The sequence below is a fragment of the Oryctolagus cuniculus genome, chromosome 6 (genome assembly GCF_051225735.1).
Source record: "Oryctolagus cuniculus isolate XC-2025 breed Fujian yellow rabbit chromosome 6, ASM5122573v1, whole genome shotgun sequence".
NCBI classification, from domain to species: domain Eukaryota; kingdom Metazoa; phylum Chordata; class Mammalia; order Lagomorpha; family Leporidae; genus Oryctolagus; species Oryctolagus cuniculus.
In genome coordinates, this window is record NC_142872.1 from 63,765,754 (window position 1) to 63,790,941 (window position 25,188).

The 25,188-nt window shown below is 58.1% G+C and overlaps 2 protein-coding genes across 3 annotated transcripts; one reads left to right on the forward strand and one right to left on the reverse strand.

Moving 5' to 3' along the window:
• Positions 1-117: 117 nt before the first annotated feature.
• HIGD2A (HIG1 hypoxia inducible domain family member 2A) lies at positions 118-1,088 on the forward strand. The gene is made up of 2 exons (XM_008255443.5): positions 118-332; positions 668-1,088. Exons 1-2 carry the CDS (start codon positions 179-181, stop codon positions 832-834), a joined length of 321 nt encoding a protein of 106 aa, XP_008253665.2. The 5' UTR covers positions 118-178; the 3' UTR covers positions 835-1,088.
• A 2,758-nt stretch (positions 1,089-3,846) lies between these two features.
• On the reverse strand, positions 3,847-24,929 carry CLTB (clathrin light chain B). 2 transcript variants are annotated; one of them, XM_002710407.6, is made up of 6 exons: positions 24,633-24,929; positions 19,626-19,672; positions 8,453-8,570; positions 8,145-8,256; positions 6,413-6,466; positions 3,847-4,287 (listed from the first exon to the last, which is right to left on the reverse strand). In XM_002710407.6, the coding sequence occupies exons 1-6, from the start codon at positions 24,808-24,810 to the stop codon at positions 4,116-4,118; spliced, it is 681 nt and encodes a 226-aa protein (XP_002710453.1). In that variant the 5' UTR covers positions 24,811-24,929; the 3' UTR covers positions 3,847-4,115. The 2 variants fall into 2 exon arrangements, with proteins under 2 accessions (XP_002710453.1, XP_002710454.1); XM_002710408.6 differs by lacking the exon at positions 6,413-6,466.
• Positions 24,930-25,188: the final 259 nt, after the last annotated feature.

Genomic DNA, 25,188 nt, shown 5'->3' on the forward strand with positions numbered 1-25,188 from the left:
TGCAGGCTTTCTGGGAAACGTAGTCTCTCCGCGGCACGACCCCGGAAGTTACCACGACTCCCAGAATGCAACGAGCGCGGGCGTCGCGTACAGCGCCCGCTGTGTCCCGCCCCCTCTAGTGACGTCATCAGCAGGTGGAGCTCGGCGTCCGGATTTTCTCCTACCTCTTAGCCCAGACATGGCAACGCCTGACCCTGTGACTCCGGAGGCACCCTTTGAACCGTCACATCCTCCTGTCATTGAGGGTTTTAGTCCCAGTGTCTACAGGAATCCAGAAGGCTTCAAGGAAAAGTTCCTTCGCAAGACCCGTGAGAATCCATTGGTCCCCATAGGTAAGTGGGGACCTGGGAACTGTACCTGGAGGGGACAGTGAGGTCGGGGGGAGGAAATAGCGCAGAACCAAGGACGCCCTGGGGGACCGGAATGAGGGTTGGACCGGCGGGGCGGAGAAGGGGCGGGGCGGTGAGGGGCCAGGGCGGTGACTGGTGAAAACTGATTAGGACGTGAGCGGAGGCGGGACTTAGGGGCAGGAGTGGGCGGGGCAGGAGAGGCTCCAACCTCGACCAGCCCCGCCCCCTTTCCTGGCCTCTGGGAAGGGAGGCCTGAGACTGGGAGGTACCTGCAGGGCCTGACCCACTGCTCCCCTGCTGTTTTGTCCCGTCCGCAGGCTGCCTGGGCACGGCGGCCGCCCTCACCTACGGCCTCTACTGCTTCCACCGGGGCCAGAGCCAGCGCTCGCAGCTTATGATGCGCACCAGGATCGCCGCCCAGGGCTTCACGGTCGCAGCCATCTTACTAGGTCTGGCTGCATCCGCTCTGAAGTCTCGGTCTTGAGCCCTCGGCCTGGCCTGGGAAGCTCCGCGGAGATCATTCCACAGCTCAGAAGCCACCATCAGCCCTGCTGCCGGCCTTCCTCCCTCCTCTGCCCCGTCAGGCCCCAGTGTCCTTGGGGGAGGATGCGGCCCATTGTGCAACCGACAGCTTGATTTCAGAAATCCCAATTTCGGCTCAGCTCGGCCGGTGCCTCCTAATTGTGCCACACCCTTTTACTCCCTAGTCAATAAACTGTAATCCACTTGTTTGGTAAATTCATTCTCACCTCGACGGTTTGGTGTCTTTGACTTGAGGAGCAAACAGATTTTAGACTGGAGTGACCCCCAGAAATCAAGTAGTGTAGTAATTCCCCAACTTCCCTGGGCCACTTAGTAAAAGTGGATTCTCTGGGCAGTGTTGTGGTGTAGCCGGTTAACCTGCCACCTGATGCCAGCATCCCATATGGGTGCCGGTTCAAGTCCCAGCTGCTCCATTTCTGATCCAGCTCCCTGCTAATGTGCCTGGGAGATGGCCCTGCACCCATGGAGGAGACCCAGATGATGCTCCAGGCTGCAGGTTTGGGCCTGGCCAAGCCTGGATGTTGTGGCCATTTGGAGAGTAAGCCAGCACATGGAAGTCTCTTTCTCTCTCTCTCTCTCTCTAACTCTGTCTTTCAAAGAAATAAATACGTCTATATATAAAAAATAGATTCTCAGGTTCCCCTCCTTGAGATTCTAGTCCAGTAGGCCTAGAGTAGCAGTATCTGGGGGAAAAAGAAAGCTGCCACTGGGAAACCCCCTTCAGATGAGGCCAGCAAGGTCCTGTGGGGGCAGGGGGTTCTGCCCTCCTCTCTGCATCTGCCCCTCCCCCCCCCCTCCTGACACCCCCTAGGGTTGCTCTGATCCAGACCCTCCTGGCTCCTGTCTCATGACAGAGGCAGCCTGCTCTGGTGGGAAGAGCGTGGCCCCAGACTCCCCAGTGGTCTGTGTGCCCGGGAGAGGAGACGGGGATCTGAGCAAACTCAGGAAGAAAGGTGACCGGGAGTCTCAGACAGGTGTTCCTGGCCAGTGGCCAGCCCTTCTCAAGTGCTGACCCAGGGACCGAGGCTCCTCCCACCTGTGACTGCTCCACATGCCACACCAGCTGGAAGCTGCCACAAGGGAAAAAGAGTGTAAAGAAGACGAATCCCTCCTTCAGACTCCCCCCTCCCCGCTGAGCCTAGGTTTCTTTTTTCTTTTTTTTTTTTTTTTGACAGAGTGGACATAGAGAGACAGAGAGAAAGGTCTTCCTTTGCCATTGGTTCACCCTCCAATGGCCACCGCGGCCGGGTGTGCTGCAGTCAGCGCACTGAGCGCACCACGCTGATCCGAAGGCAGGAGCCAGGTGCTTCTCCTGGTCTCCCATGCATTTGGATGGCCCAAGCACTTGGGCCATCCTCCACTGCACTCCCTGTTCACAGCAGAGAGCTGGCCTGGAAGAGGGGCAACCAGGACAGAATCCGGCACCCCGACCAGGACTAGAACCCGGAGTGCCGGCACCGCAAGGCGGAGGATTAGCCTATTGAGCTGCAGCGCTGGCCCAAGCCTAGGTTTCTGCATAGCGGGCTGGGTGACCCATGCCCACACCGTGGTCTCTGAGCAGAGAGATTATAATCGTAAAGCAGTGCATTGTGGCGCTCAGCCTCAAGGTGCTAGGAAAGGACTTGGAGCGCTGAGGACTGTGGCACTTGGAAAGAGTATGAGCGTGTCCCTGTGTCCCCCCAAACATGTATTGAAGGCCCCAGCTCCACCCAGCTCTTTAGCATGTGACCTTGTTTGGAAATAGAGACCTCACAGGGGTAAGTAAAATGAGGCCACCAGGGCAGTCCCTATCCCATACAACTGATGTCCTTAGATAAGGACACTTTGGGGGCCGGCGCCGTGGCTCACTTGCTTAATCCTCCGCCTGTGGCGCCAGCATCCCCTATGGGCACCGGGTTCTAGTCCTGGTTGCTCCTCTTTCAGTCCAGCTCTCTGCTGTGGCCCGGGAAGGCAGTGGAAGATGGCCCAAGTGCTTGGGCTCCTGCACCCACATGGGAGACCAGGAAAAGGCACCTGGCTCCTGGCTTTGGATCGGTGCAGCACTGGCCATAGCAGCCATTTGGGGAGTGAACCAACGGAAGGAAGACCTTTCTGTCTCTGTCTGTAACTCTACCTGTCAAATAAATAAAAAAAAAATTTTTAAAGGACACTTTGGACTCGACAGACGCACGTACGAGGGAGATGCTGGGGAGGTGGGCCTGTGCAGGCGGAGGCCGGACAGGGGAGATTCACACACGCATCCGCAGCCGTGGACCGCCCGGGGCTACGGGACAGCTGGGAGAGAGCCTGGAGTAGGCCATTCTGCAGAACCTTCCCAGGAAGCCTGGCTCTGCCAACACCTTGGTGGCAAAACTTTAGCCTCCAGGGCCAAGGAGACAGTAGATCTCTGCTGTGCAAGCCAGCCAGTGTGTGGTGCTTTGCTACACAGCACTGAAATGAATATTGTTAGCATCATTCAAGTCTTTTTAAACACTGGGCGAGTTGCCTGGGTGGCTTGAACGCTCTGTTTGCAACCTTCGCTGAAGAGGAAGGTCTGGTCATTGCTCGTGGATCCCAAATCCATGGCCGAAGGGCCTCCACCTCCAGGGGGCCCCCTGAGGGGGTGAGGTCTGGCCGAGGCTTCCCAGAGAAAGACACCACCAGGAAGCACTGGCCACCACAGGCCACCTCCCCTCGGGAGCTTGGCTGTCCTTGACCGTGTGGTGAGAATAACAGAATCCCAACCCCGCAGGCCTCTGAACACACCAGCAAGGCTCAGGCTGCCCGGTGTTCCGGGTGCTCTTGGCTGCTGGGGATGTGGGTCCCAGCTTCTGCCTGGGTGCTCCTGGCTTTCCAGGACACCCTCGCCTCCCAAGGCTATGACCTTGGGCAAGTGCTAAGCACAAACCGAGCCCTGACACCAGCTGTCACTTCCAGAGAAATGAGGGTGATAATAAATAAGTGTAAAAAAGAGTTAACAACACACCCTTTAAGCCAAGAAAAAAAAAATACATCAGGAGGGACAGTCACAACGGAGCAGACTGAGGTGTGAGGGGCTGGGCTGGGGGGCTGGGGAGGAGAGGGGGCTGGGGAGGTGAGGGGCCCTCGTCCCAGCCCCCGCAGAGGGGGAGGAGCGGGCCAGGCTGTGCAGCAGCTGGAGGACAGCCCCTCCCTGGCCAGAGCCGCCGCTGCGCCTCTGCCCGCGCCCAGCCCAGGCCGCGCGGCTCTGCTTATGGCAGGCGCCTAGCGGGAAAGCGGCGTCTGCTTCAAGGACATGAGCACCGAGCGCAGGCGGGACACGTCTTTGCACTGCTTGCTGCTCTTGGGGTTGAAGTCACACAGCTGAGCCACCTTCTCCCACTCCGTGCCTGGAGTCTCCTCCTTGGATTCCTTCACGAAGGCCTCCTCAGACGCCCTGCGGGTGGAGATAGGTCAGAGGGTTCATCGCCGGCTGCTCTTCCCCTAGCCAAGCATACTCTGCTCCAGCTGCACAAGGCTGCTTTTCCTGGCCTACTCTGGGCCACTTTGTCCCGATGTCCCCTCCCCAGCACCGTGCCCTGCAACACCAGCCTCCCAGGAACAGCCTTGGCCCAAGAGGAGGCCTAGTGTGGTCCTGCCTCAGGACCTTTGCACCTGCTGTCACCGCTTCCTGGAGTGTTCCTCCCTCATACCTGCTTATGACTTGCTATTTCTTGCGACTCAGTTCCCAGTGCAGGCCTCCCTTCCTTAGAAAGCTCTCCCCTGCCCAAACACTCTCTGTGCATTGCCCCAGGATAAGGAGTTCCCAGCCTGCGACACCAGACACCTAAAGGCCCTTGGAGGAGCAAATGTAGTGCCTCAGCTATTTTCCACAGAGGCAGGACATCAACCAAGCACCTAACGGAAGCACCCGGTTCAGCACTGCCTGCATGTTCTGATATCCTCCAGAAAAGGAGCGTGGCCAGGTACACGTGGAAAACTCGGAGCAAGACGATCTTTATAGCAAGTCTGGCAAAGCCCTGAGTGTGCCCGTGTGCACTGTGGACCTCCAAAGTGAAGCGAGTGGTGGGGACAGCGTCCGTATCCACGTCTCTCTGGCTGCACAGCCTCCTTCCGCCAGCCTGGGCAGCCTGGGCGGTGTGCCGCTGGAGTCTCTGCTCTCGGTAGGACTCAGGATAAAAACCAATAGCCTCTTCACCGGAAGTTGTGGTTAAGGGACAGTGAGGACACGGTTAAGTGGACAGAATCTAAACACAGGAGTCATTAAGAAAAAGAAAGGGGTCTCGGGTGGGGAAAGTTGGATCCGCATCTTGTTTGGCAGCTAGGGTTCCAGGAAAGCCCCTTTCTCCTGGGAGTTGCCCCAGGCATGGGAAGCAAAACCACAGGGCATGGCTGATGGCAGGATGCTCTCCAGGTGGTCCCGCGGGCTGTGCGGGAAGGGGCTGGCCCCAAACCAGACCAGGCCAGCCCCTAGCGTGTGAAATGCAGGTTCCCAGCCTTGCCCTGCACAGCTGGTTCCTGCCCTGAGAACCGCGCCAGGCAGCAGGTGTGTGCTATACAGAGGGCGCAGGGTGACTGCTGGTGGGGGAAGCTGCCCCAGGAGCCACCCCTACAGCATCAAGAGGCTTCCTTCTACCTCGGCGCCCCACGGTCCTGCCGTGTCACCCTCACCATGGAGCCTGCAAATGCAGAGCCCTGGGCCTCGCCTCAGTGCCCCCAATCAGAAGCTGCAGCTGCATCTGATCCTGCAGTCATCCAGGGGTGGTGGGAAGCAGGGGGGCGGGGAGCCCCGCTCCAGACTCCCCCGCTTGGATGCTCCCTGGGCTGCTAAGCAGGAGCACCCCTGTGCAGGTCCCCTGGCCCCTGCTGGAACCTCCCATGGCTCCCCACTGCCTTCAGGATCAATCCCGGCTCAGCCTTGCACAGCGGGCACTTTGCAGCTAGCCGCCTCTCAGGCAGCCCCACCCCGCACAGCGCTCCCCCACTGCGGGGCCAGGTGGCTCCCCTCTGCGCCCTCGCCCCGGCTGATTCTCCCACCCAGACGCTCTTCTCCTCCTTCCACCCTCCCCACCCAGCAACTTGGGCTCAGCTGCAGCTCCAGCCCTGTCCCCGCCCCGGCTGCCCCAGCAGTGCTCTGGGCCTCCTCCCACGCTCTCTTAGAACAGATCCAGACCAGCAGCAAGGGGAGGGGGACGGGCTGTGTGCTCCTTATTCCTGTTGGACCTGACACAGGCCTGGTAAGTGCCAGGCAGCTGGCACAGCGGGTAGAAGGAAGGCGCCTGCTGTGCTCTGTGCTCTGGGAGAGAAGCCTTAGCCAGGACAGCACCAGGGCCTGCCAAGGGTACCCCCGATAAAAACAACCCCCCCACCCCAGCACCCTTCAGCCCCACGGGGCCCCCTCCCCTGCCCTGCAAGGGCTCTGGAGGCAGGGTGGTGCCTGCGTCCGCTCTGCCCTGGGCTTGCCCCAGGGCCAGCCCCCGCTCATTTATACCCTACAAGCTGGGGCTCCAGAAACCGTGCCAGCCACCGGCCAGCAGCCAAGCAGCTGAGGAGGCACATACACGTAGCCGATGACGTCAGCATCCGGCTGCTGGTAGAATGCTTTGTCGGCGATCCTTCAGGGCGAGGTTAGGGGTTAGGTCAGGGAGAAGGGTGGCAAGACAGACAAGGTAGGCAGCCAGGCAGGCAGAGGGTTAAAGAGAAAGAGAGACAGCGTTAGTACCTCTGGCAGGAGAGGTGTCGGGAAGGCTCGGCCCCACCCGGCAGAGGGGCAATCTTCTGTCCTGGCCACGGTGCCGCTTCCAAAACTGGGCCCTGAACCTGTTACTTGTCCTGCCAGGCTCCCTGTGGGACCTGGTCAGCCAAGGCCCGCCCAACGTCCCAGGCGGCGCCTGGATCTAGAATGCCTTCCCATAACCCCTGCTTCCTTTTTCCCCAGAACTCCTAGTCATCCTCCAAAGCCCAAGGCCCCAGGCCCTGAGGTTCCGCACCCAGCGCTTCTCGCTTCCTTTGCTTCCATGGCCACCACACTGAGGGCCCTGCAAGGTCGGCAGTGCATGCCTCTCTCTCTCCTCTCAGCTTTCCGAGGACACACAGGGCCTCCTGTGTGTGCACCCAGCTCCATACCTGCCATGGGCAGTTTCTTGAACAGAGTGTGGCAGCTCCCCACGTGGTGTTGCCCTTCCTGAGAGAGCCTGCAGCTGGAGGGGCCCAGCCCGCGGGCATCTCGGGGTGTTGGCTGGTGCAGCCCTGCCGCTTCACCTGCGGGCATGCACCCCCTTCCTTAAGAATGGCACCTGTTGTCCTCGGCAGCCTCAGGCTGCCCCCACTTCAGTCCCTAAGGTTTGGGTGGCACAGACGCCCATACCTCAACCAAGGAATATGACCATCACCCCCGAGGGGGGCCCAGTGGAGCGCCCCTCGTCCTGGCAAGTCACTGGGCCTGCCGTGGGTCAGGGACAGGGGCAAGGACTTCGGCAGGAGCCATCTGAAGCCAGATGCAGCATTCAGGGGGCTTCCGAGAGCACAGCACAGAAGCCTGGAGCTGCTGGTGGCCATCTCTGCCCCCCCACCCCCGCCAGCAGCGTGTGCCCAAGACTGAAGCCCACACAGAGGGAGGCAGACTGAGGGCCAGAAACAGTGGGCGCCTATTGCATCTGAGCCCCTCGTGTCCCTGTGGCCCCTGTCGTGTCCCCACAGCCCCTCGTGTCCCCACAGCCCCTCATGTCCCCACAGCCCCTCGCGTCCCTGCAGCCCCTCGCGTCCCCACAGCCCCTCATGTTCCCACAGCCCCTCATGTCCCCACAGCCCCTCATGTCCCCACAGCCCCCTCGCGTCCCTGCAGCCCCTGTCGTGTCCCCACAGCCCCCTTGCGTCCCTGTGGCCCCCGTCATGTCCCCACAGCCCCCTCGTGTCCCTGCAGCCCCCGTCATGTCCCCATAGCCCCTCACGTCCCTGTGGCCCCCGTCATGTCCCCACAGCCCCTCGCGTCCCTGTGGCCCCTGTAATGTCCCCACAGCCCCTCACGTCCCTGTGGCCCCTGTCATGTCCCCACAGCCCCTCGTGTCCCTGCAGCCCCCGTCATGTCCCCACAGCCCCTCGTGTCCCTGTGGCCCCCGTCATGTCCCCACAGCCCCTTGTGTCCCTGTGGCCCCCGTCGTGTCCCCACAGCCCCCTCATGTCCCTGCAGCCCCCGTCATGTCCCCACAGCCCCTCGCGTCCCTGTGGCCCCAGTCATGTCCCCACAGCGCCCTTGCGTCCCTGGGCCCCTGTCATGTCCCCACAGGCTCTCACCGGTTGTTGATCTTGTTCTTCTCAACCTGTTCGCTTTGGCGCTGGTTCCACTCCTCCAGGTCCTTCTTGGCCTTCTCCCGCCACTCCTGTTCGGTCACCTTAGAGGCGGCATCTAGGACCCCACAGGAGAATGAGTGGCAGCTCTTCCGGTGGGATGCCAGGGCACAGCTGCCCCTCCCTGCAGCCCCAGGACCCCCGCCCTCCGCCAGCTCCCACACGGAGACACCACCGGGTCCTATACACCCTTTGCTTCCCTAGTCCGCCCATGCCGCATCCCAGCCCAGCCCCAGGCTCGGCCCGGTCCTCACCCAGCTCTTGCAGCCGTTTCTTCTGCTCCTCCCTCCATCTGCGGATGCTCTCGGGCTCCTGAGTCAGCCTGTCAGCCTGGGCGATGGCAGCGTAGCCGTCGGCAGGCCCATTAGCCTCCTAGGACACAGACACATGGCTGTGCAGGGACCTGCACACCTGCCCACTATCTCTGCTTGCCCTGCTGGGGAACCCGAGCATCAGAGTGCTTCTCACATCTGGACAGCCAGACAGCCTCAAACCCCTCGTACCCACCGTCCCCTGCCTTTGCACTTGCTGTTCCCTGCCGGCGCCACTCCTACTGCTGGGCGACCCTGGGTAAGCTACTCAACCTCTCTGTGCCTGACATTTGTGCCCAGTCGGCCACGTTCATTCACACCCCACAAGCAGGAGACTCAGGAAACCACGCGGCAGCCACCTTCTTCGACATGCAATGGGCTAAGCAATCGCCCCACCCAGAGAGTATGACACTGGTTAGAATGTCCGCGTGCCATTTGGGGGCGCCTGGGTGTCATGCCCAGCTCCACAGCTCCTGACTCTGGCTTCCGGCTAATGTGGTCCCTGGGAGGCAGTGGTGATGCCGCAAATCATGGCATTCCTACCACTCATGAGGGAGAGCTGGGTTGTGTTCTGGCTCCTACTTCAGCCCAGCCTGGTCCTGGCCATGGAGAGTGAAGCAGTGGATGGGAAATCTGTCTGTTTCTCTCTTTCACTCTGTCTTTCTTTAAAAAAAAAATATTTATTTAGGGGCCAGCGCTGTGGGGTAGCGGGTAAAGCTACCACCTGCAGTGCCGGCATCTCATATGGGCGCCGGTTCAAGACTCGGCTGCTCCACTTCTTTTTTTTTTTTTTTTTTAAAGATTTATTTATTTATTTGAAAGTCAGAGTTACACAGAGAGAGAAGGAGAGGCAGAGAGAGAGAGAGGGGTCTTCCATCTGCTGGTTCACTCCCCAGTTTGCCGCAACGGCCAGAAATTCACCAATCCGGAGCCAGGAGCTTCTTCCCAGTCTCCCACGTGGGTGCAGGGGCCCAAGTACCTGGGCCATCTTCTGCTGCTTTCCCAGGCCATAGCAGAGAGGTGCATTGGAAGAGGAGCAGCTGGGTCTTGAACCAGTGCCCATATGGAATGCTGGCGCTTCAGGCCAGGGTGTTAACCTGCTGTGCCACAGCGCCAGCCCCCAAGACTCAGCTGCTCCACTTCTGATCCAGCTCCCTGCTGTGGCCTGAGAGGGCAGTGGAGGATAGTCCACGTCCTTGGGCCTCTGCATCCACATGGGAGACCCAGAAGAAGCTCCTGGCTTCTGGCTTCGGATCGGCACAGCTCCAGCCATTGCAGTCAATTGGGGAGTGAAGCATCTCCCTCTCTCTCTCTGCCTCACCTCTCTCTGTAACTCTGACTTTCAAATAAATAAATCTTAAAAAAAAAAAAAAAAAAAGGAAGTGGCAGAGAGGCTGGTGTTGTGGTACAACGGGTTAAAACCATTGCCTGCAGCACCGCATCCCATATGGGTGCCGGTTTGATCCCTGGCTGCTCCACTTCTGATCCTGTTCCCTGCTGATGGCACCTGGGAGAGAAGCAGAGGATGATCCAAGTGCTTGGGTCCCTGCACCCACGTGGCAGACTCAGAAGAAGCTTCTAGCTCCTGCCCAGTCCTGGCTGTTGTGGCCATTTGGGGAGTGAATCAGCCGATGGAAGACCTCTCTGTGTGTCTCTCCCTCTCTCTCTGTAACTCTGCCTTTCAAATAAATAAATAAATCTTTAAAAAATAAAATGGCAGAACCAGGGCCCGAGCCCAGGCCTCCAACTCCCAGCCTGGGGTCTGCCCATTTCTCCCCACTGCCTTCCAGAGAGGGGGACTCCAAGCTCAGCCCAGCAAGGATGGGGCGCCCCTCCACCCCCCGATCTGGCATTCCTTTCTGAAGCATGGAGCCCTGGGTCCTGCCACACCCACTGGGGTGCCAGACAATGGGCATTCCTGTCTGCATGCAGCCCACACACTGGCAGCCCGCAGTGCCCAGGGCCTGCTGGCACGATCAGTTTGTGCCCATCTCTCTGCCCTTCTCTGCCCGCTGAACTCACTCTGGGCTAGTTCCCAGCCCCCAGGCATGTGCCCGGCCCCCTCCTCTCCACACGCCCTGCCTTTCCTACCTTCTACTGGAGTTTTCCTGGCTGGATCAGGGGCTCTCAGGGGGCACTATTTGCACCCGAACCCTTGTCCTGTGCTTTCGTGGCACCCTGCCCCCAATCCTCCTCCTTCAGGCACTTAGCAAAACTGCCCTGGTTGCCCATGTTGTTGGTCGTCTTGTCTCTGCACATGGGACAAGGTCTGGCATGGCCTCTGTCTTCAGCACACTGAATCCGTGAGGACCCGCAGAGCCAGCTTGGTGCTGGCTCCCAGGAGGAAGTGTTTGCCCAAGGCGTGTGCCCAGGACGAAGGGGCACAGGGAACATTGGCCTCCGTCTCTGATGTCTGGGGATCGAGGGAAGGGCGAGCTCGGGCAGGGAGTCTCTGATTAGGCCCAGCCCAGGGGTGGGGCACCTGGGATACTACCTGACTCCCACACAAAGCAGAATGACCCCTCTCCCACAACTTCCAGTGAGTGGGCAATTGCCAGGGCCATAGGAGGAGAACGCAGGTGGGTGGCTGATTACTCCCTTACCCTCGCTAGAAACAGCCCCAGTCTGCTGAGCCCCGGCTCCTGGGGCCTCCCCCTGCCCCGGCCCTGCCCAGTCATGCATGAGTAACCTTCCCTCTGCAGACGTGCCCAGTGGCTGCGTGCGTGGCTTTGTCCCAATGCTCCCTTCAATCCCCTGCTCAGCCCTGTAGCTGTGTGGACTATCCATCCCGCTCCAAGAAAGCTACCCCCATGAGGTCACAAAAGTATGAAACAAAGGAAGCAATCAAATAGAGGCATCCACCTGACTTCCAGCCGATCGATCGCTGGAAGCAAACAGGCTGAAGGGGCGCTCCCCATCCCCGCCCTGGCCCGAGTGCGAGTCTAACAGGCATCTCCGCCTTCATATGAGTTTCCATTCCCCAGACTCGCTCCTCTCCTCTTTCCCCCATCTTGGTAAAAGGCACTGTAATCCATTCCCTGCCTGAGGCCCAAGCCTCACGCTTGCCCTCCGAGATCTCCCCTTCCTTCCCAGCTCGCACCCCACCGATCAGCAATGGCTCAGATATGAGGCTGCCATGATAGAATCACTTCCTGTCTTCTGCCCCTGCTGCCTCCGCCCAGCAGCCACCCTGCAGACCCAGCCACTGTGCCTCCCTCTCCACACAACGCCACCGTGACCTGTTCAAAGCCCACACCAGATGATACCACAAGTTCAAGAGTGTCCACAGGCCTTTCCCTGCGGCCAGCGGGCAGCCCAAGGGCTACAGCCTCTCCAGCAGGCTGGTGCCGCAGCAAGCTCAGCATGTGCCCGCCCAGGGTCTCTGTCTGAACTTCCTGCCCACAGATTCCAGGACCTACATTTTGCAAGGGCTCCCCCTGTCTCTTCAGGCTTCAGCCCTGAGATTTTCTCTAAGCCCCCTGCTCCCAGGCCTGCTGACCTCCCCCCACCGCCCCGGCCCTGGCTGCAGCAGCCTCACCTCCCCGTAACCACTTGTCTAGCAATTGCCCTGCAGCCAGCCCAGGGTCTCCATGCATCTGCAGAGTCAGCCAACCACGGGTGGCGCCCTGTAGGTGGACCCACCAAGGATTGCATCCATCCTGGATGCAGGCTTGTAGTTCTTGTCGCTATTTCTTAAAAAAAAAAAAAAAAAAACCATACACAGTGTAGCGACTCTTTCTATAGCGTTTACACTGGATTAGGAGAGAGGATTTAAAGTAGAGGAGAGGTGTGCCTAGGTTCCAGGCAAATCCAGTGCCATTTGACGTAGAGGACTTGGGCATCCTCTGATTTCATTATCTGCAGGTTTCTGGAACCCATGCCCCACAGATACCACAAGGATGACTGTGTTTTACTCCCTTAGCGCTCTGCGAAATGACTTGTCAGCTTATTGCCTGCCTTGCCCTGCCCCTAAGTAAGCAAGCTCCAGGGCAACAGCAGCCTGCAGGCTCCACACAGGCTCTGGACAGGGAGGGCCCGGGGCAGGATTCAGGAATGCTTCCTGAATGATGTCACAGATGGCAGGTTTGGGGACAAGGATGAACAGGACAGCCTATCTCCTGGGAGCGGGACAGGGGAGCGGGGTGGGGCAGGGGAGCTGGTGGCTCCAGAGACAGCGCGTGGGTTAGTGCCGCTGCTGCACACTAAGCCTATAGATGCTCCATGGCTAGGGCGGGGGCACTGAAGAAGGGGTCACTTCCCAGGGTGCCCTTCAGGGCTCACCGTCTCCATAAAGCCTGCCCTAAAATTATGACTCCAGAGAACTTGCACGCAAACGATTGGCTCTGATCTTTACAGCTCCACGTGGCCGGTTTTATTAGCCTCCTTTTACAGGTAGTGGAACCCTAAACTCCAAAGTGCTAAGGTCACCCAGCTGGGAAGTGGCAGAACCCAGATTTCAAACTCGGTGTGAACGTCCTTGTCCCAGAGGAAGTAGCTCAAGGGGGACCAGTCACATCTGCATCCCAGGATTAGGGGGGCTTCCTCTCTGTGCCCCTGATGAGTCTGCCTTCCCAGGGGTGGAGACTGTGTCTCCACACACAGGCTTCCCCTCCACTCACACGGTGGCTGGGTCAAGAGTTTTAAGAAGCTGGGTCTAAGATTTCTACAAAGCCCTGTTCTCAACAGCCCGGTGGGGGCAGCAGGCGGAGCCTCCAATCCCATTTCTCCAGATGAGAGACTTAAGGCTCAGGTGATTAAGTGACTGGTCCAAGATCGCCAGGCTGGGACAAAGCAGGAAAGGAAGCCCTGGTCTTCTGCTTCCATCTAGGCCTCCCCTGTAGCCCACAGCCCACAGCCTGGGCGGGGGTTTCTGTCTCCTGGAACAGCTGAGCTGCACATCCAGGGCACTGCTCGGCATCTTCCTCAGCCGCCCCCCCCCTAGGCACAGGGTGCAGATTCTGCCCAAGCTAAGTCTGCTTTTCTCCCATGTGCGCACCAGAGGCACTAACCCGCATAGAGCTCCCTACCCCGCCCCGCCCCGCCCTGCTGCAGGCACCAGCTCAGTACCTTTGGCTCCTCCAGGCTGGCATGGTCACAGACCTCTGTGCAGCAGGCCCCAGCTGTGGGTGAGCCCCAGCGTCTTGCCCTCTGTGTCTGCACATGCTGTTCCCTGGGCCCGGACCACCCACATCCCCCTGGGCAGTCTCCAATCCCACTTCCTGCAGCCCCTCCCTGTTGCATTCCCTGATTCCATGCAGGCCTGGGCGTCTGCTCCTGGATTCAAGTCCCATCTCTTCCTGGCCGTTTAACCAGAGAAGCTTTTACACTTCTTCAGGGGGGAAATGGGCTGTGTGGCATGACAGCAGCTGCCACACATGGTGCTGGGGGATTCAAGGTGCTCTTAGGTGGCGGAGGACATGGGGCGGGAACCCAGACCGTCAACCCTAACTGCTACCCCGGCATCCAAACCCCTACCCTGGCCACCACTATGTCTGCCCTCCCTCCCAGATTCGCCTCCCCCACCCTGAGCACAGAGCCTGGCGCTACCTGAGTGACCAAAGTGATATGGAAGGCGCAGGATAAGCACTGGACACAGCATTGTGGGACTGGGCTTAAAGCACCCCTTGTGCCGCCCACTGGATGTGCGTGCGCCCTTTGAGAAGTTCCTTCTCTGAGCAGCTTGGGTTTTAAACCCGCGAAATGAGAGTGATAACATCCTGCCCAAGGTGTGAGCTGAAGCCTGTATGCACCTGCTGCCATGGAAACACCTTCTGGCCCGGAATAGAGCAGAAGTGTGGCGCACGGGTGCAAGTCTGCTGCTTCCTCTTCTCCGGGCTGCTCAGGACTCAGGTCCTATCCCCTGGCCAGACCCCTCCCTACCAGCGACAGTGAGTATCAGGGCCCTCTGGGCTCATCTGTAACCCCTCGGGCATCCCCAAGGGGAGACAGGGGCTCTGCTGGGAGGGCTGGCTGCCCCGTAGGGGCTCACCAGAGGCTCCAGGACGGCTCTGAGCCCCTCTCAAGCTCCAGAGAAGGAAGTGATCAGGAGTGGGCAGAACTAGACGGCGGGAGGCCACCGCCAAGGTCAGGCCCAGCTCCGTGGCACACCGCTGTCCTGCAGGGCCCCTCTGCCAGGCACTGCCATGACAGCAACGGGCCAAGCTGGCAGTGCGTGTGCCGGCTCCGAGAGGACAAGTCTATCCGTCTTTGGGTTGAGCAGCTAAAGCTAAGCTGAGCTGAGCCGCTGATCCCTTTAAATAGCTCAAAGGAGGAGGATGGGAGCACGGGGGGAAGGGAGAGGCAAATTGTGTGGGGGCATAACGAGGGGAGGAGAAAGTTCTGGCAGACCTTCTGTCCCTGCCCCTGGCATGACCAAATGGGCCTGGAATACATGGGCTTCCCCGTGTTGGGGATCAGGTTTGTAACTGGACTCCCTAGTAGCCTGTGGGCTGCAGAAATGAGTAGCAAGTAGAGTATGGGGACTGACATTGTGGCACTGCGGGTTGAACGGCACCGCCCAACCCACAGTGCCGGCATCCCATGTGAGCGCTGCTTTGAGTCCCAGCTGCTTCACTTCCAAACCAGCTCCCTGCTAATGCACCAGGGAAAGCAGCGGAAGATGGCCCAAGTGCTTGGATCCACACCACACACGTAGGAGACCAGGAAGAAGCCCTGGCACCTGGATTCACCCTGGCTCAGCCTGACTGCTGTGGCCACTTAGGGAGTGAAGCAGTGGATGGACGATCTCTCTCTCTCTGACTTTTAAATAAATATAACTAAAACTGAAAAATAAATAAATAAATAAAAAGAAGAAGAAGGAAGGGAGGTGGGAGGGAGGAAAGAGAGCATGGAAGCTCTGCCCAGTCTGCTGGAATGCCTCGGCCACCCAACGCCAAGGCTTCTCGCCCTGAACGTTCAGGGAAGACCCTATTATGCTCAGTCTTCCAGAGAGCTTGCCAGGCACTCCACCCACAGCCCGGCCACCATGACTGGAGCTTCCAGGAGTCACAGGGGGAGGTACCTAGCGCATCACGGATCTTATCTGGGAGCAGCAACCAGCACTGTGGCATAGTAGATTAAGCCGCCTATGATGCCAGCATCCCATATAGGCGCAGTTCATGTTCCAGCTGCTCCACTTCTGATCCAGCTCTCTGCTAATGTACCTGGGAAGGCAGTGGAAGATGGCCCAAGTGCTTGGGCCCCTGCACTCACATAGGAGACCTGGATGAAGATACCGGCTCCTGGCTTCAGCCTTGCCCAACTCCCATGATTGCAGCCATTTGGGAAGCGAAAGAGCAGATACAAGATCTTTTTCTCTGTGTGTGATTCTGGCTTTCAAATAAATAAAAAATAAATCTCTTTAAAAAGAGGGGACCCAGGCCGGCGCCGCGGCTCACTAGGCTAATCCTCCGTCTAGCGGCGCTGATACACCAGGTTCTAGTCCCGGTCGGGGCGCCGGATTCTGTCCCGGTTGCCCCTCTTCCAGGCCAGCTCTCTGCTGTGGCCAGGGAGTGCAGTGGAGGATGGCCCAAGTGCTTGGGCCCTGCACCCCATAGGAGACCAGGAGAAGCACCTGGCTCCTGCCTTCGGATCAGCGTGGTGCACCAGCCACAGCGCGCCGGCCGCGGTGGCCATTGGAGGGTGAACCAATGGCAAAGGAAGACCTTTCTCTCTCTCTCTCTCACTGTCCACTCTGCCTGTCAAAAAAAAAAAAAAAAAAAAAAAAAAAAAAAAAAAAAGAGGGGACCCAGGAACAGAAGAGGGAGCCGAGCAGGAGCTTTGTCAACAAACTCTTGAGTGAGCCCTCTCCAGGCTGCACGGGGTGCAGTGTGAACTAGTTTACAAATAAGCAAGGCTGGGCTGGCGCTGTGACGTAGCGGGTAAAGCCGCAGCTTGCAGTGCCAACATCCCATATGGGCGCCGGTTCGAGACCCGGCTGCTCTACTTCCGATCCAGCTCCCTGCTATGGCCTGGGAAAGCTGTAGAGGCCATTGGAGGGTGAACCAATGGCAAAGGAAGACCTTTCTCTCTGTCTCTCTCTCTCACTGTCCACTCTGCCTGTAAAAAAAAAAAAAAAAAAAAAAAAAAAAAAAAAAAAAAAGCATGGCTGTGGCTATTCATAACAATGAGAACAAGAATTCCTGATGTTAGGAAGGAACCCAAGGTTTATCAGAGGTACCAAATGCCAAGCAGGGCTGGGGAGTCGCGGCAGGGAGGGAGAAGGCAAGGGGGCCAATCAGGCAGAGGAGAAAAAGCAGAAACAAGGGCCCACGTCCCCATGTGGCTCGGCACGTGCCACCTGAGCTCTCCATGATAAAGGACAATTATCTCGCCCAGTGTGTTCTAGAGACGTCTACGGTTCCAGGTGTCTCTGCAGCTTCAGGTGCACTTAGAGCCTCTGGGGTCAAGTAAAGTCCTTCTGAGTATGCCCAAGGCGTGGCAGGCAGCCCAGGGCCCCGGTGCCCTGCCAAGCGGCCCAGGAAGAAACGGCTCTTTCTTGGAGTCTGTTCAGGCCCAACTAGACAGGAAGCAGCTGAAGCCCTCGACGCTGACTTTTCTAGCTTGCTGACTGTTGAGGACTTTTCCAGAACCAGGATCTGGCCAGTTTCCCCGCGTCAGGTACCAGCCCATCCCGCTTACGTAACCAAGTATTGTTTGTTCTCCCGGGGGATGCGGGGGGCCAGCTCCTGCCCAGGGCAGGGCCCAGGAGAGCCTGCCCCTGCCCCTGCCCCTGCCCCTGCCCTGCCCCTGCCCCTGCCCCTGCAGGGAGCAAGGCTCTCCAACCCAATCCAAGAGAGAGTTCAGGCCTGTCCAGCGGCAGCCGTGCCCCACCCAGGCATGGGCTGGGCAGAGCAGAGAAGAACTGTTCCTTGGTGGGGCCCTGGGCATGCCCAGATCGTGCAAGCTGTGTTCTAGCAGCCTAAGCTGGATTTGTGTGTGACAGAGGAGGGGTTTGGGGGTTAAAGAGAAGCACTCTTCAACTAGAAATAAACTACCTACCCTTCCCCCCACCCCAGCTTTGTGGTATAGGATTACTGTAAAGAATTTGGGTAGTGGCCGGCATTGTATTTGTAACTGCCTGCAGTGCCAGCATCCTATGGGAGTATTGGTTCAAGTCCTGGTTGCTCCACTTCCCATCTAGCTCCCTGCTGATGTGCCTGGGAAAGCAGCAGAGGATGGCCCAAGTGCTTGGGCTGCTGCACCCACACAGGAGACCTGGAAGAAGCTTCTGGCTTAGACCTGGCCCAGCCCTGGCCATGTGGCCATTTGAGGAGTGAACCAGTGAATAGAAGATCTCCCCCACCCCGGTGTAACTCTGCCTTTCTTTCTTTTTTCTTTTTTTTTTTGACAGGCAGAGTGGACAGTGAGAGAGAGAGACAGAGAGAAAGGTCTTCCTTTTGCCATTGGTTCACCCTCCAATGGCCGCTGCACTGGTCCAAAGGCAGGAGCCAGGTGTTTCTCCTGGTCTCCCACGCGGTGCAAGGCCCAAGAACTTGGGCCATCCTCCACTGCACTCCTGGGGCACAGCAGAGAGCTGGCCTGGAAGAAGGGCAACCGGGACAGAACCGGTGCCCCGACTAGGACTAGAATCCCGTGTGCCGGCGCCACAGGCGGAGGATTAGCCTATTGAGCTGCGGCGCCGGCCTGTAACTCTGCCTTTCAATAAGTAAGTAAATCTTTTTTTAAAAAAGGAATTTCTTGCCGGCGCCGTGGCTCACTAGGCTAATCCTCCATCTTGCGGCGCCGACACACCGGGTTCTAGTCCCGGTCGGGGCGCCGGATTCTGTCCCGGTTGCCCCTCTTCCAGGCCAGCTCTCTGCTGTGGCCAGGGAGTGCAGTGGAGGATGGCCCAAGTGCTTGGGCCCTGCACCCCATGGGAGACCAGGATAAGTACCTGGCTCCTGCCATCGGATCAGCGCAGTGCGCCAGCCGCAGCGCGCCGGCCGTGGTGGCCATTGGAGGGTGAATCAACAGCAAAGGAAGACCTTTCTCTCTGTCTCTCTCTCACTGTCCACTCTGCCTGTCAAAAAATAAAAAATAAATACAAAATTTTAAAAAAGGAATTTTTTTCTAATCCAATGGAAGTGAAAGCCTTTTTTCCTAGCTCCGCCCCACAAGGTCCACCATTGTCAGCCTACGCTGCACACCCTGTCAGATATTTTGTGCAAATCTATTTTTAAAATTAAAAAAAAACAGGACCATACTGTGCATATTATTCTGCAAGCTGCTATTTTCTGCTTAACATGTTGTGGGCATATTTGCATGTCCAGACGGGAAGTTCTGGTTGCCCTTTTTATTGTTTATTTACTTTTTTTAAAAAAAAGATTTATTTATTTATTTATTTGAAAGTCAGAGTTACACAGAGAGGGAGAGGAAGAGAGATAGAGGTCTTCCATCCAATGGTTCACTCCCAATTGGCCGCATTGGCCGGAGCTGAGCTGATCCGAAGCCAGGAGCCAGGAGCTTTCTCCGGGTCTGCCACATGGGTGCAGGGGCCCAAGGACTTGGGCCAGCTTCTACTGCTTTCCCAGACCATAGCAGAGAGCGCCACAGCGCTGACCCCTGATTACCTTTTTAACCATGGTTTTCCAATCTATCTAATCCCATGATGTGGGGCACTGAGGTTGTTTGCAGCTTGCCTGCTACCACAAATAATCCTGCAAAGAATCCAGGTGTCCTCGTCCAGTTCCTTCCTTAAGGCAAATTCCCAGAAGTGGAATCTCTGCCGCGAAGGGCCTTCCCAGTTAAAGTGCGCACACCGGCTGGAGACGGCTATTCGGTTCGGCCTGCGGGCCATGGAGCATGTTCGGACAGGGCCCTGCACTCCCTACATTTCATCCCAGTGAGGGCCGCTTTATCTGTCCTCTGAAGCTGGACAGCATCTGGGCAACCTAAGGCTGCTCCCATCCATCCACATCCCTAGTGATTCTTACTCTTCATCCCTTCCACCTGCATGACAAAGAAAGGTGCAAGACCTTTCTCTAGGTTCGCATCCTAATGCATCAGACACAACGGAGCAAAAGACCTTGGGGCCCTCCGCCTAGCGCGGGCGGAGCTGTAAAACACGGGGCTCCAGACTCAGTCCCCACCACTGCTAAGACACAGCTTTACTCACCTGAAACAGGTCCCCATTGACTGTGGTCCCCATGTCCTCAGGACCAGCTAGGAGAACAAGGAGACAGTATTACTAATTATTCAGTTTGGAGCAGGCACGGGATGTCCCCAAGCCAATCCCTGTACAAGCGTACTTCCAAAAGTTCTCAGAAAATGGAACTAAAAGAGAAGTTTGTTTTGTTGCGACACATTTTGAAATCCACGCGGTTTTTTATCACATACCTTTTCCACGACCTTTTTGATGACCCCCATAGATGCCTATCTGTATACTGCCCCTCCCTCAACAGAGACATATTGGGGGCATTAAATAACTTGTGCTCAATCCTCTACTATTCACAAACCTCTTACAGCCATTATCACATCTAATTTACACCACAGCCCTATGATGAAGTTGTTACGAACCCATTTTATAGATTCTCGAGCTGAGGCTCAGAGGGACGACTTGATTGCCCAAGATCTCCCAGGCGGTAATAGCTCCTTACCTCCTGAAATTAACTGACCCACGGAGCTGCAGCTGGGAATGGCCTGATTGTCTGCAGAGCCTGTGCCTTGCGAGTAGGCAGAGTCGCTGGAGGCTTAGGGTGGGGGCCTCGAGGGATTAGAGAGAGGGGCCAATGCACCTCTGCCTGTCCTGGTGACGCCTTGACAACTGCCCCGCCTGGGAGAGCAGGAATCACAGTTCCCACCAGCCAGCGCCTGCCCTACTTTTCCTCTTAGTGTCCCTCCCATTGGTATTTTATTTTACCTGCAACAGTGACTCCTCCTGTTCCTTTCCCTGATTAGTCACAAATTCCTGCAGCTTCTGTGCCCCTCCACTCTCTCCCTGCTGCCCACCCTCTGCCACGGGCCCACCATCTCTCGCCTGCACAAGAGCTTTGGTCTGTCTGTCCAGCCAGAGGCAAACACCTGGAAGGTGCTTTCCCAGCGCAGTGCTAGGCACCTGTGATTCTGTGAGAGCTCAATGACCACTGGCTGGATAAACAAATCAGTAAGTTAGGAAGGAAAGAATGAATGAATGCACAGCCCCCTCCCCCCTCCCCAGCTCTTCCCTGCCCCCTCTTTCAAACCAATTGCCAAAGCTGATGCTTTGTAAAACATACATTTACCTAGGTCATGCTTCAGATGAAAACACATGGAAAAGAAACCCACTTCCTGTGGACCACAGTGGCCTGCAGGGTCTGTTCCTGTCTTGGGGACCTCACAGGTGCCTCTCTGTCACCTGCCACCTCACTCCCTCCAGCCTCTACCCACACACCGCAGCCTGGTTGGAGGTCTTCATCCCCCCTCTGCAAGTTTCCTCTGTGGCGCTTGCTCCGGCCTCGTCTGCTGACCTGGGCACCGATTTATTATCTGTCTTCCCTGCCTGGATGGACCCTCCATGAGCACAGGGAGCTCATTTAATCCACAGTGAGGCCCCACGAGGGCCTCAGTGGGTACTGGCCAGGTGAGCTCACCAAATCCTGACTGTCGTACCTGAGGGTCTTTAGCGTCTGGCCCCGCCCATTTTTCCCAGACTCACTGCCCACCCAATCCCTCCCTAAATTCTGGTTTCTTCCTCGCCCAAACCTCCCCACTCCACTCCCAACCCCATGCCCTTCTTCCGGTTTCCCGGAATGCTTTTGGGGACTCATTCATTCTCTGAGGATTGGTTCCCAAGGTATCTCCCCTGGGAAGCCCTCTCTAATTTCCTCTACTTCCCTAGGCACTGAAGTGGGAGGAGGTTCCCCTAAACATGGTACTGCAGCCAGCATTCCGCTGTGCGGGAACCCCAGGGACCACGCACTGCCTTACCAGGCTCTGCATCCGCTTCAGCACTTGGGGACTCCTGTGCAGACCTGGTGAGCAGTAACCACTGGCCCAGACAAGCAGAACTGCTGCTTCGGCCCACTCCTCCCTCTATGGCCTGGCAGAAACTGCATGGCCTCCTAGCAACAGCTCGAGGGGCCCCAGCAAATCACCAGTGGACCACTCTCCCTGTCCCAGCCAGAGAGGGCTGTGAGCAGCAGGGACAGTGCTTTCTGCCTGGGGCCCGAAGATAGGGATACCTGATCTCCTGCGCAGACTCACTGGTGGATATAAATTAGAATGGACTATATTTTCCCGGTGAAGCAGAGACTGATTCGGTCCCACAAGGTCACCTGTCACCTCCACCTGCTCCTGCCATGGTGACCTGGCCTCTCAATCATGGTGGGACCAATGGTGTCTCAGTGGCGTCCTCTGCAAAGGGGCTGCTTCTCCTGGGACATCTCTGCAGGGTCTGTGTTAGCAGGATCTCACCCACTGTGGTGCTGGTCTGTGCACTTGGCCTTCGGCAGCAGGTGCACCACCCCACTCCGCCCTGACAGACCCAGTCTCAGACACCTCCCTGCTGGCGCTTTCCTGGGGAAAGCCTCTGTGCCCTAGTTGCTCTAGAGAAGCAGTTTTGGCCTCGCTGAGAGCCCACACACACCCACACACAGCATTACCGGAGCGTTCCCACAGTGCTGTCTGATCCATCGCTATGTTTCCATCCCGGGGATAAACCCCGGGCATGTGTGTCTGACCCATTTTGCAACAAGGGCAGAGAGGGACCAGAACATTCCTGTAAGCTTACCCAGACCCAGCAGGGAAACTGGGCTTGCCCAGAACTGACTGGCAAGTCAGAGCCAGGCTGGCTGCTTAGACAGCTGGGTGTGAAAATGTAAACCTTCTGGGACCTCCCCAAGGCTGATGAATGGAAACAAAGTGTCCGGTGCTCAGGCTGGCTACAGATTCAGCCCCACCCGCCGCATCCCCAGCAGAGACTCAATTCAGGGCGCAGGCCCACCCCAGACACCTCTGTCCCCAGGGGCACTGGAAGCCCAACATCAGAGCACACAACAGTGGCACTGCTCAGACAGCGACCCCCTCATCTAAGAGAAGGCGGGGCAGAGGTGTTAAGTGGCAGCTGCTGAGGCTGGAGCCAGCTTCCGCTCAGCTCCGGGGAGGCCCAGACCCTCCCCTGCCCCATCCAGGCGCCCTGGCCTCATCTCAGGTCTGGGGAGGATTGTCTGTTCCGTGCTGCCTGCGCTTAGAGGGGCCAGATCAATTCTCCCCAGTGAAGCCGCCCGCTGAGCTGCCCACCACCGCCATCCCCATAGCCACCCAGGAAGGCAGTCTCAGTGGGTGAGCCTGCTTGCCCGAGGGCTGTGTCCCCAGCAGCTCCCTGTAAGTCCCTGGTTGTTTCTTTCCCTGTCACCTTGGATCTGGGGCCAGTCGGTACCCCAGGCCTGCAGGTCGGTGGAGCCCCACTGTTCTGGGAGAGGCTGCAACCTCCTCAACTCTCCCGTGCCTCTGGCTGCCCTGGGCCTGCATCCCACCTGCCCTTCTCTCTCTGACAACTGCTGGGCCCAGCAGGGCCTCTCAGGGCTGAGCCAGACTGGGGGAAAGGAATGGGCTCATCAGGGAGGAGGCTGGATAAATGAATGTTTGGCTCATGAACTTGAGGTGCTGGGAGGTGCTGCTTCCGAAGACCTCTGAGGCTGGCATGCTCAGGTAAGGAAACACCTGCCCATGGTATTTCCACATCTCTTGGTCTCCCAGGGAGGTTGCCACAGCATGGAGCCCAGAGGTAAGCAGCCCAGCTTTGGCAAGAGAGGCAGGCTCTCGAGATCTCCAGTGCCTCACGTGTTACAAAAGATTTGTTACATTTCTTACATGGAGGCCTAAGGGTTGCTTCTAATTCCTGGGTCACAGAAACTGCCTAGTTCTACATCCCCCAGGTTTGGGATGGTGGGGGCAGGACTGGCACACACTAGGTGTTCAGCAAACAGTCAAATAATCACACATATTACTGGAAAGAGCTTTGTAAACATTATATATGAGAATACTGCAGAAATTTCAAAGAAATGTTTATTTGGGTGCAAAAAAATGTGAAATGCATGCATATGAGGGGTCTTCAAAAAGTTGGTGGAAAATGCGTATTATGAAAATTCTATGGCTGGATTTCAGTTTTTTTTTTCTGCACCAAAAAACTCTTTTCTTTAAATTCCATTTTCCACCAACTTTTTGAAAGCCGCTGCATGTAGGGATCCGTGTGAGCACTTATCCCAACAGCCCCACAAACTCCTGCAGAAAGACAGCTTTAGCAGAAGCAACGTATGTTTTGGATGTATTCACAAAGATGCCATCTACTTTCTTATTCAGTTTTTTGAGAAAAAAAAAATTTCAAACTAAAATCAGAGCAAGAACACCAATGATAAATACCATACCCCAGGGTCCAGGCCCCAGAGCCAACCACAGCAGCTCTGGACTGCCAGTACTCATTCCTGAAGGGCAGGAAAAGGCTGAGGGGTGCCCCTGCCCCAACCCCAGGGGGTGCACATTGGGGACAGCAGGGTCGGCTGGAGAGGCTTTGGAGTGTGACAGAAACAGATTCAAATTCTTCATCTGCCACTTCTTAGTCATTTCAATAGCGCGCCTCCGTGTAGCTGGCTCGGAAATGGGCTCAGCAGTGCCTGCGAGATGATTCACCGGGACTGCCCTGTCCGCCCCCAGGGACTGTAGGGTGGCGGAGGAGGTTTGCGAGTTCCTGGAGTACTAGTGTCCCTGGCTTCCCCCGCTGTGGGCCAGAGCTATGCTGAAGGGCCAGGAGGTGGCTTGGTTCCGCCCACATCTGCACCACTCACCGGGGAGCCTGGGACGGCCAGGCCATTAGAAGGCTCGGGAGGAACTGGATTCCAGAGCCAGGCCTGGCGGCGAAGCTGGCCTGGGGGGTGAAATGTCATGCCGGATTCTGAGAGTCACCAGACCCGACCCACAGTCCCGGGAGAGCGCTCAGCTCCTGCCCCTCCCTGAGGTCTTGCGTGAGGACCTCCAGGGAAATGCCTGCCCACTTCCCGCGGGCCCGCTCCCTACCCACGCACGGCCCCCGCCCGGCCCCTGGCGGGCCTACCGCAGGCCCGCTTCACTGCACGGCAGGGGCCCTAGGCCAGGGGCCCCCGGGGGCCAGCCCCAAGCCCCCAGCTCCCGGGCCCTGGCGCTGACTCACCCCCGCTCGCGGGTCCCGGCGGCGCCGCGGCCACCTGGCCGGCGGCAGGTGCGGCAAAGCCTTCGTCGTTCTCGATGCCCGCGATCTCGCTCTCCTGCTGAGCCAGGAAGGCGGCCGCCGGGTCCTCCTCAGCCGCCCCGCTCTCGGACGGCGGGAAGAAGCCGAAGTCCTCAGCCATCTTCCCCGGTGCCTGCTGCAACCGTACCTGGCGCTGTCACCCGAGCCGCCGCGGGACCGGCCTCGGCGCGGCGGCCCCGACTTCCTCTCTCCGCCACCGGGCCCGGCGCGCCTGTCACTGCGGCTGCAGGCGCCGCGGCGGGAGGAGCCGGGAGCGGGAATGTGGTGATGTCACCGGCCGAGGGAGGGGGCCCGGGACGGCCCGGAGGTCGCCTCGCGACGGCCACAGGAGGGCGGCAGCAGAACGGCGCCGGAGCGCCTGGGGGCCCGGCGGGCTGGCTCCTGGCTCCTCGGCCGGCCGCGAGCGCGTTTCGCTCTGGTGGGGTCGGTCGGCGGGGCGCACGGCGCAAAGTGGCCGCAGGGCGCGCAGGGCGCGCTG

Coding starts and splice junctions, on each gene's coding strand:
- HIGD2A (XM_008255443.5), top strand. CDS start 179: ATGGCAACGCCTGACCCTGTGACTCCGGAGGCACCCTTTGAACCGTCA. Junction 333..667: donor GAATCCATTGGTCCCCATAG/GTAAGTGGGGAC, acceptor TCCCGTCCGCAG/GCTGCCTGGGCACGGCGGCC.
- CLTB (XM_002710407.6), bottom strand. CDS start 24,810: ATGGCTGAGGACTTCGGCTTCTTCCCGCCGTCCGAGAGCGGGGCGGCT. Junction 19,673..24,632: donor GCCGGGACCCGCGAGCGGGG/GTGAGTCAGCGC, acceptor TTGTTCTCCTAG/CTGGTCCTGAGGACATGGGG. Junction 4,288..6,412: donor GCTGACGTCATCGGCTACGT/GTATGTGCCTCC, acceptor CTCCACCCGCAG/GGCGTCTGAGGAGGCCTTCG.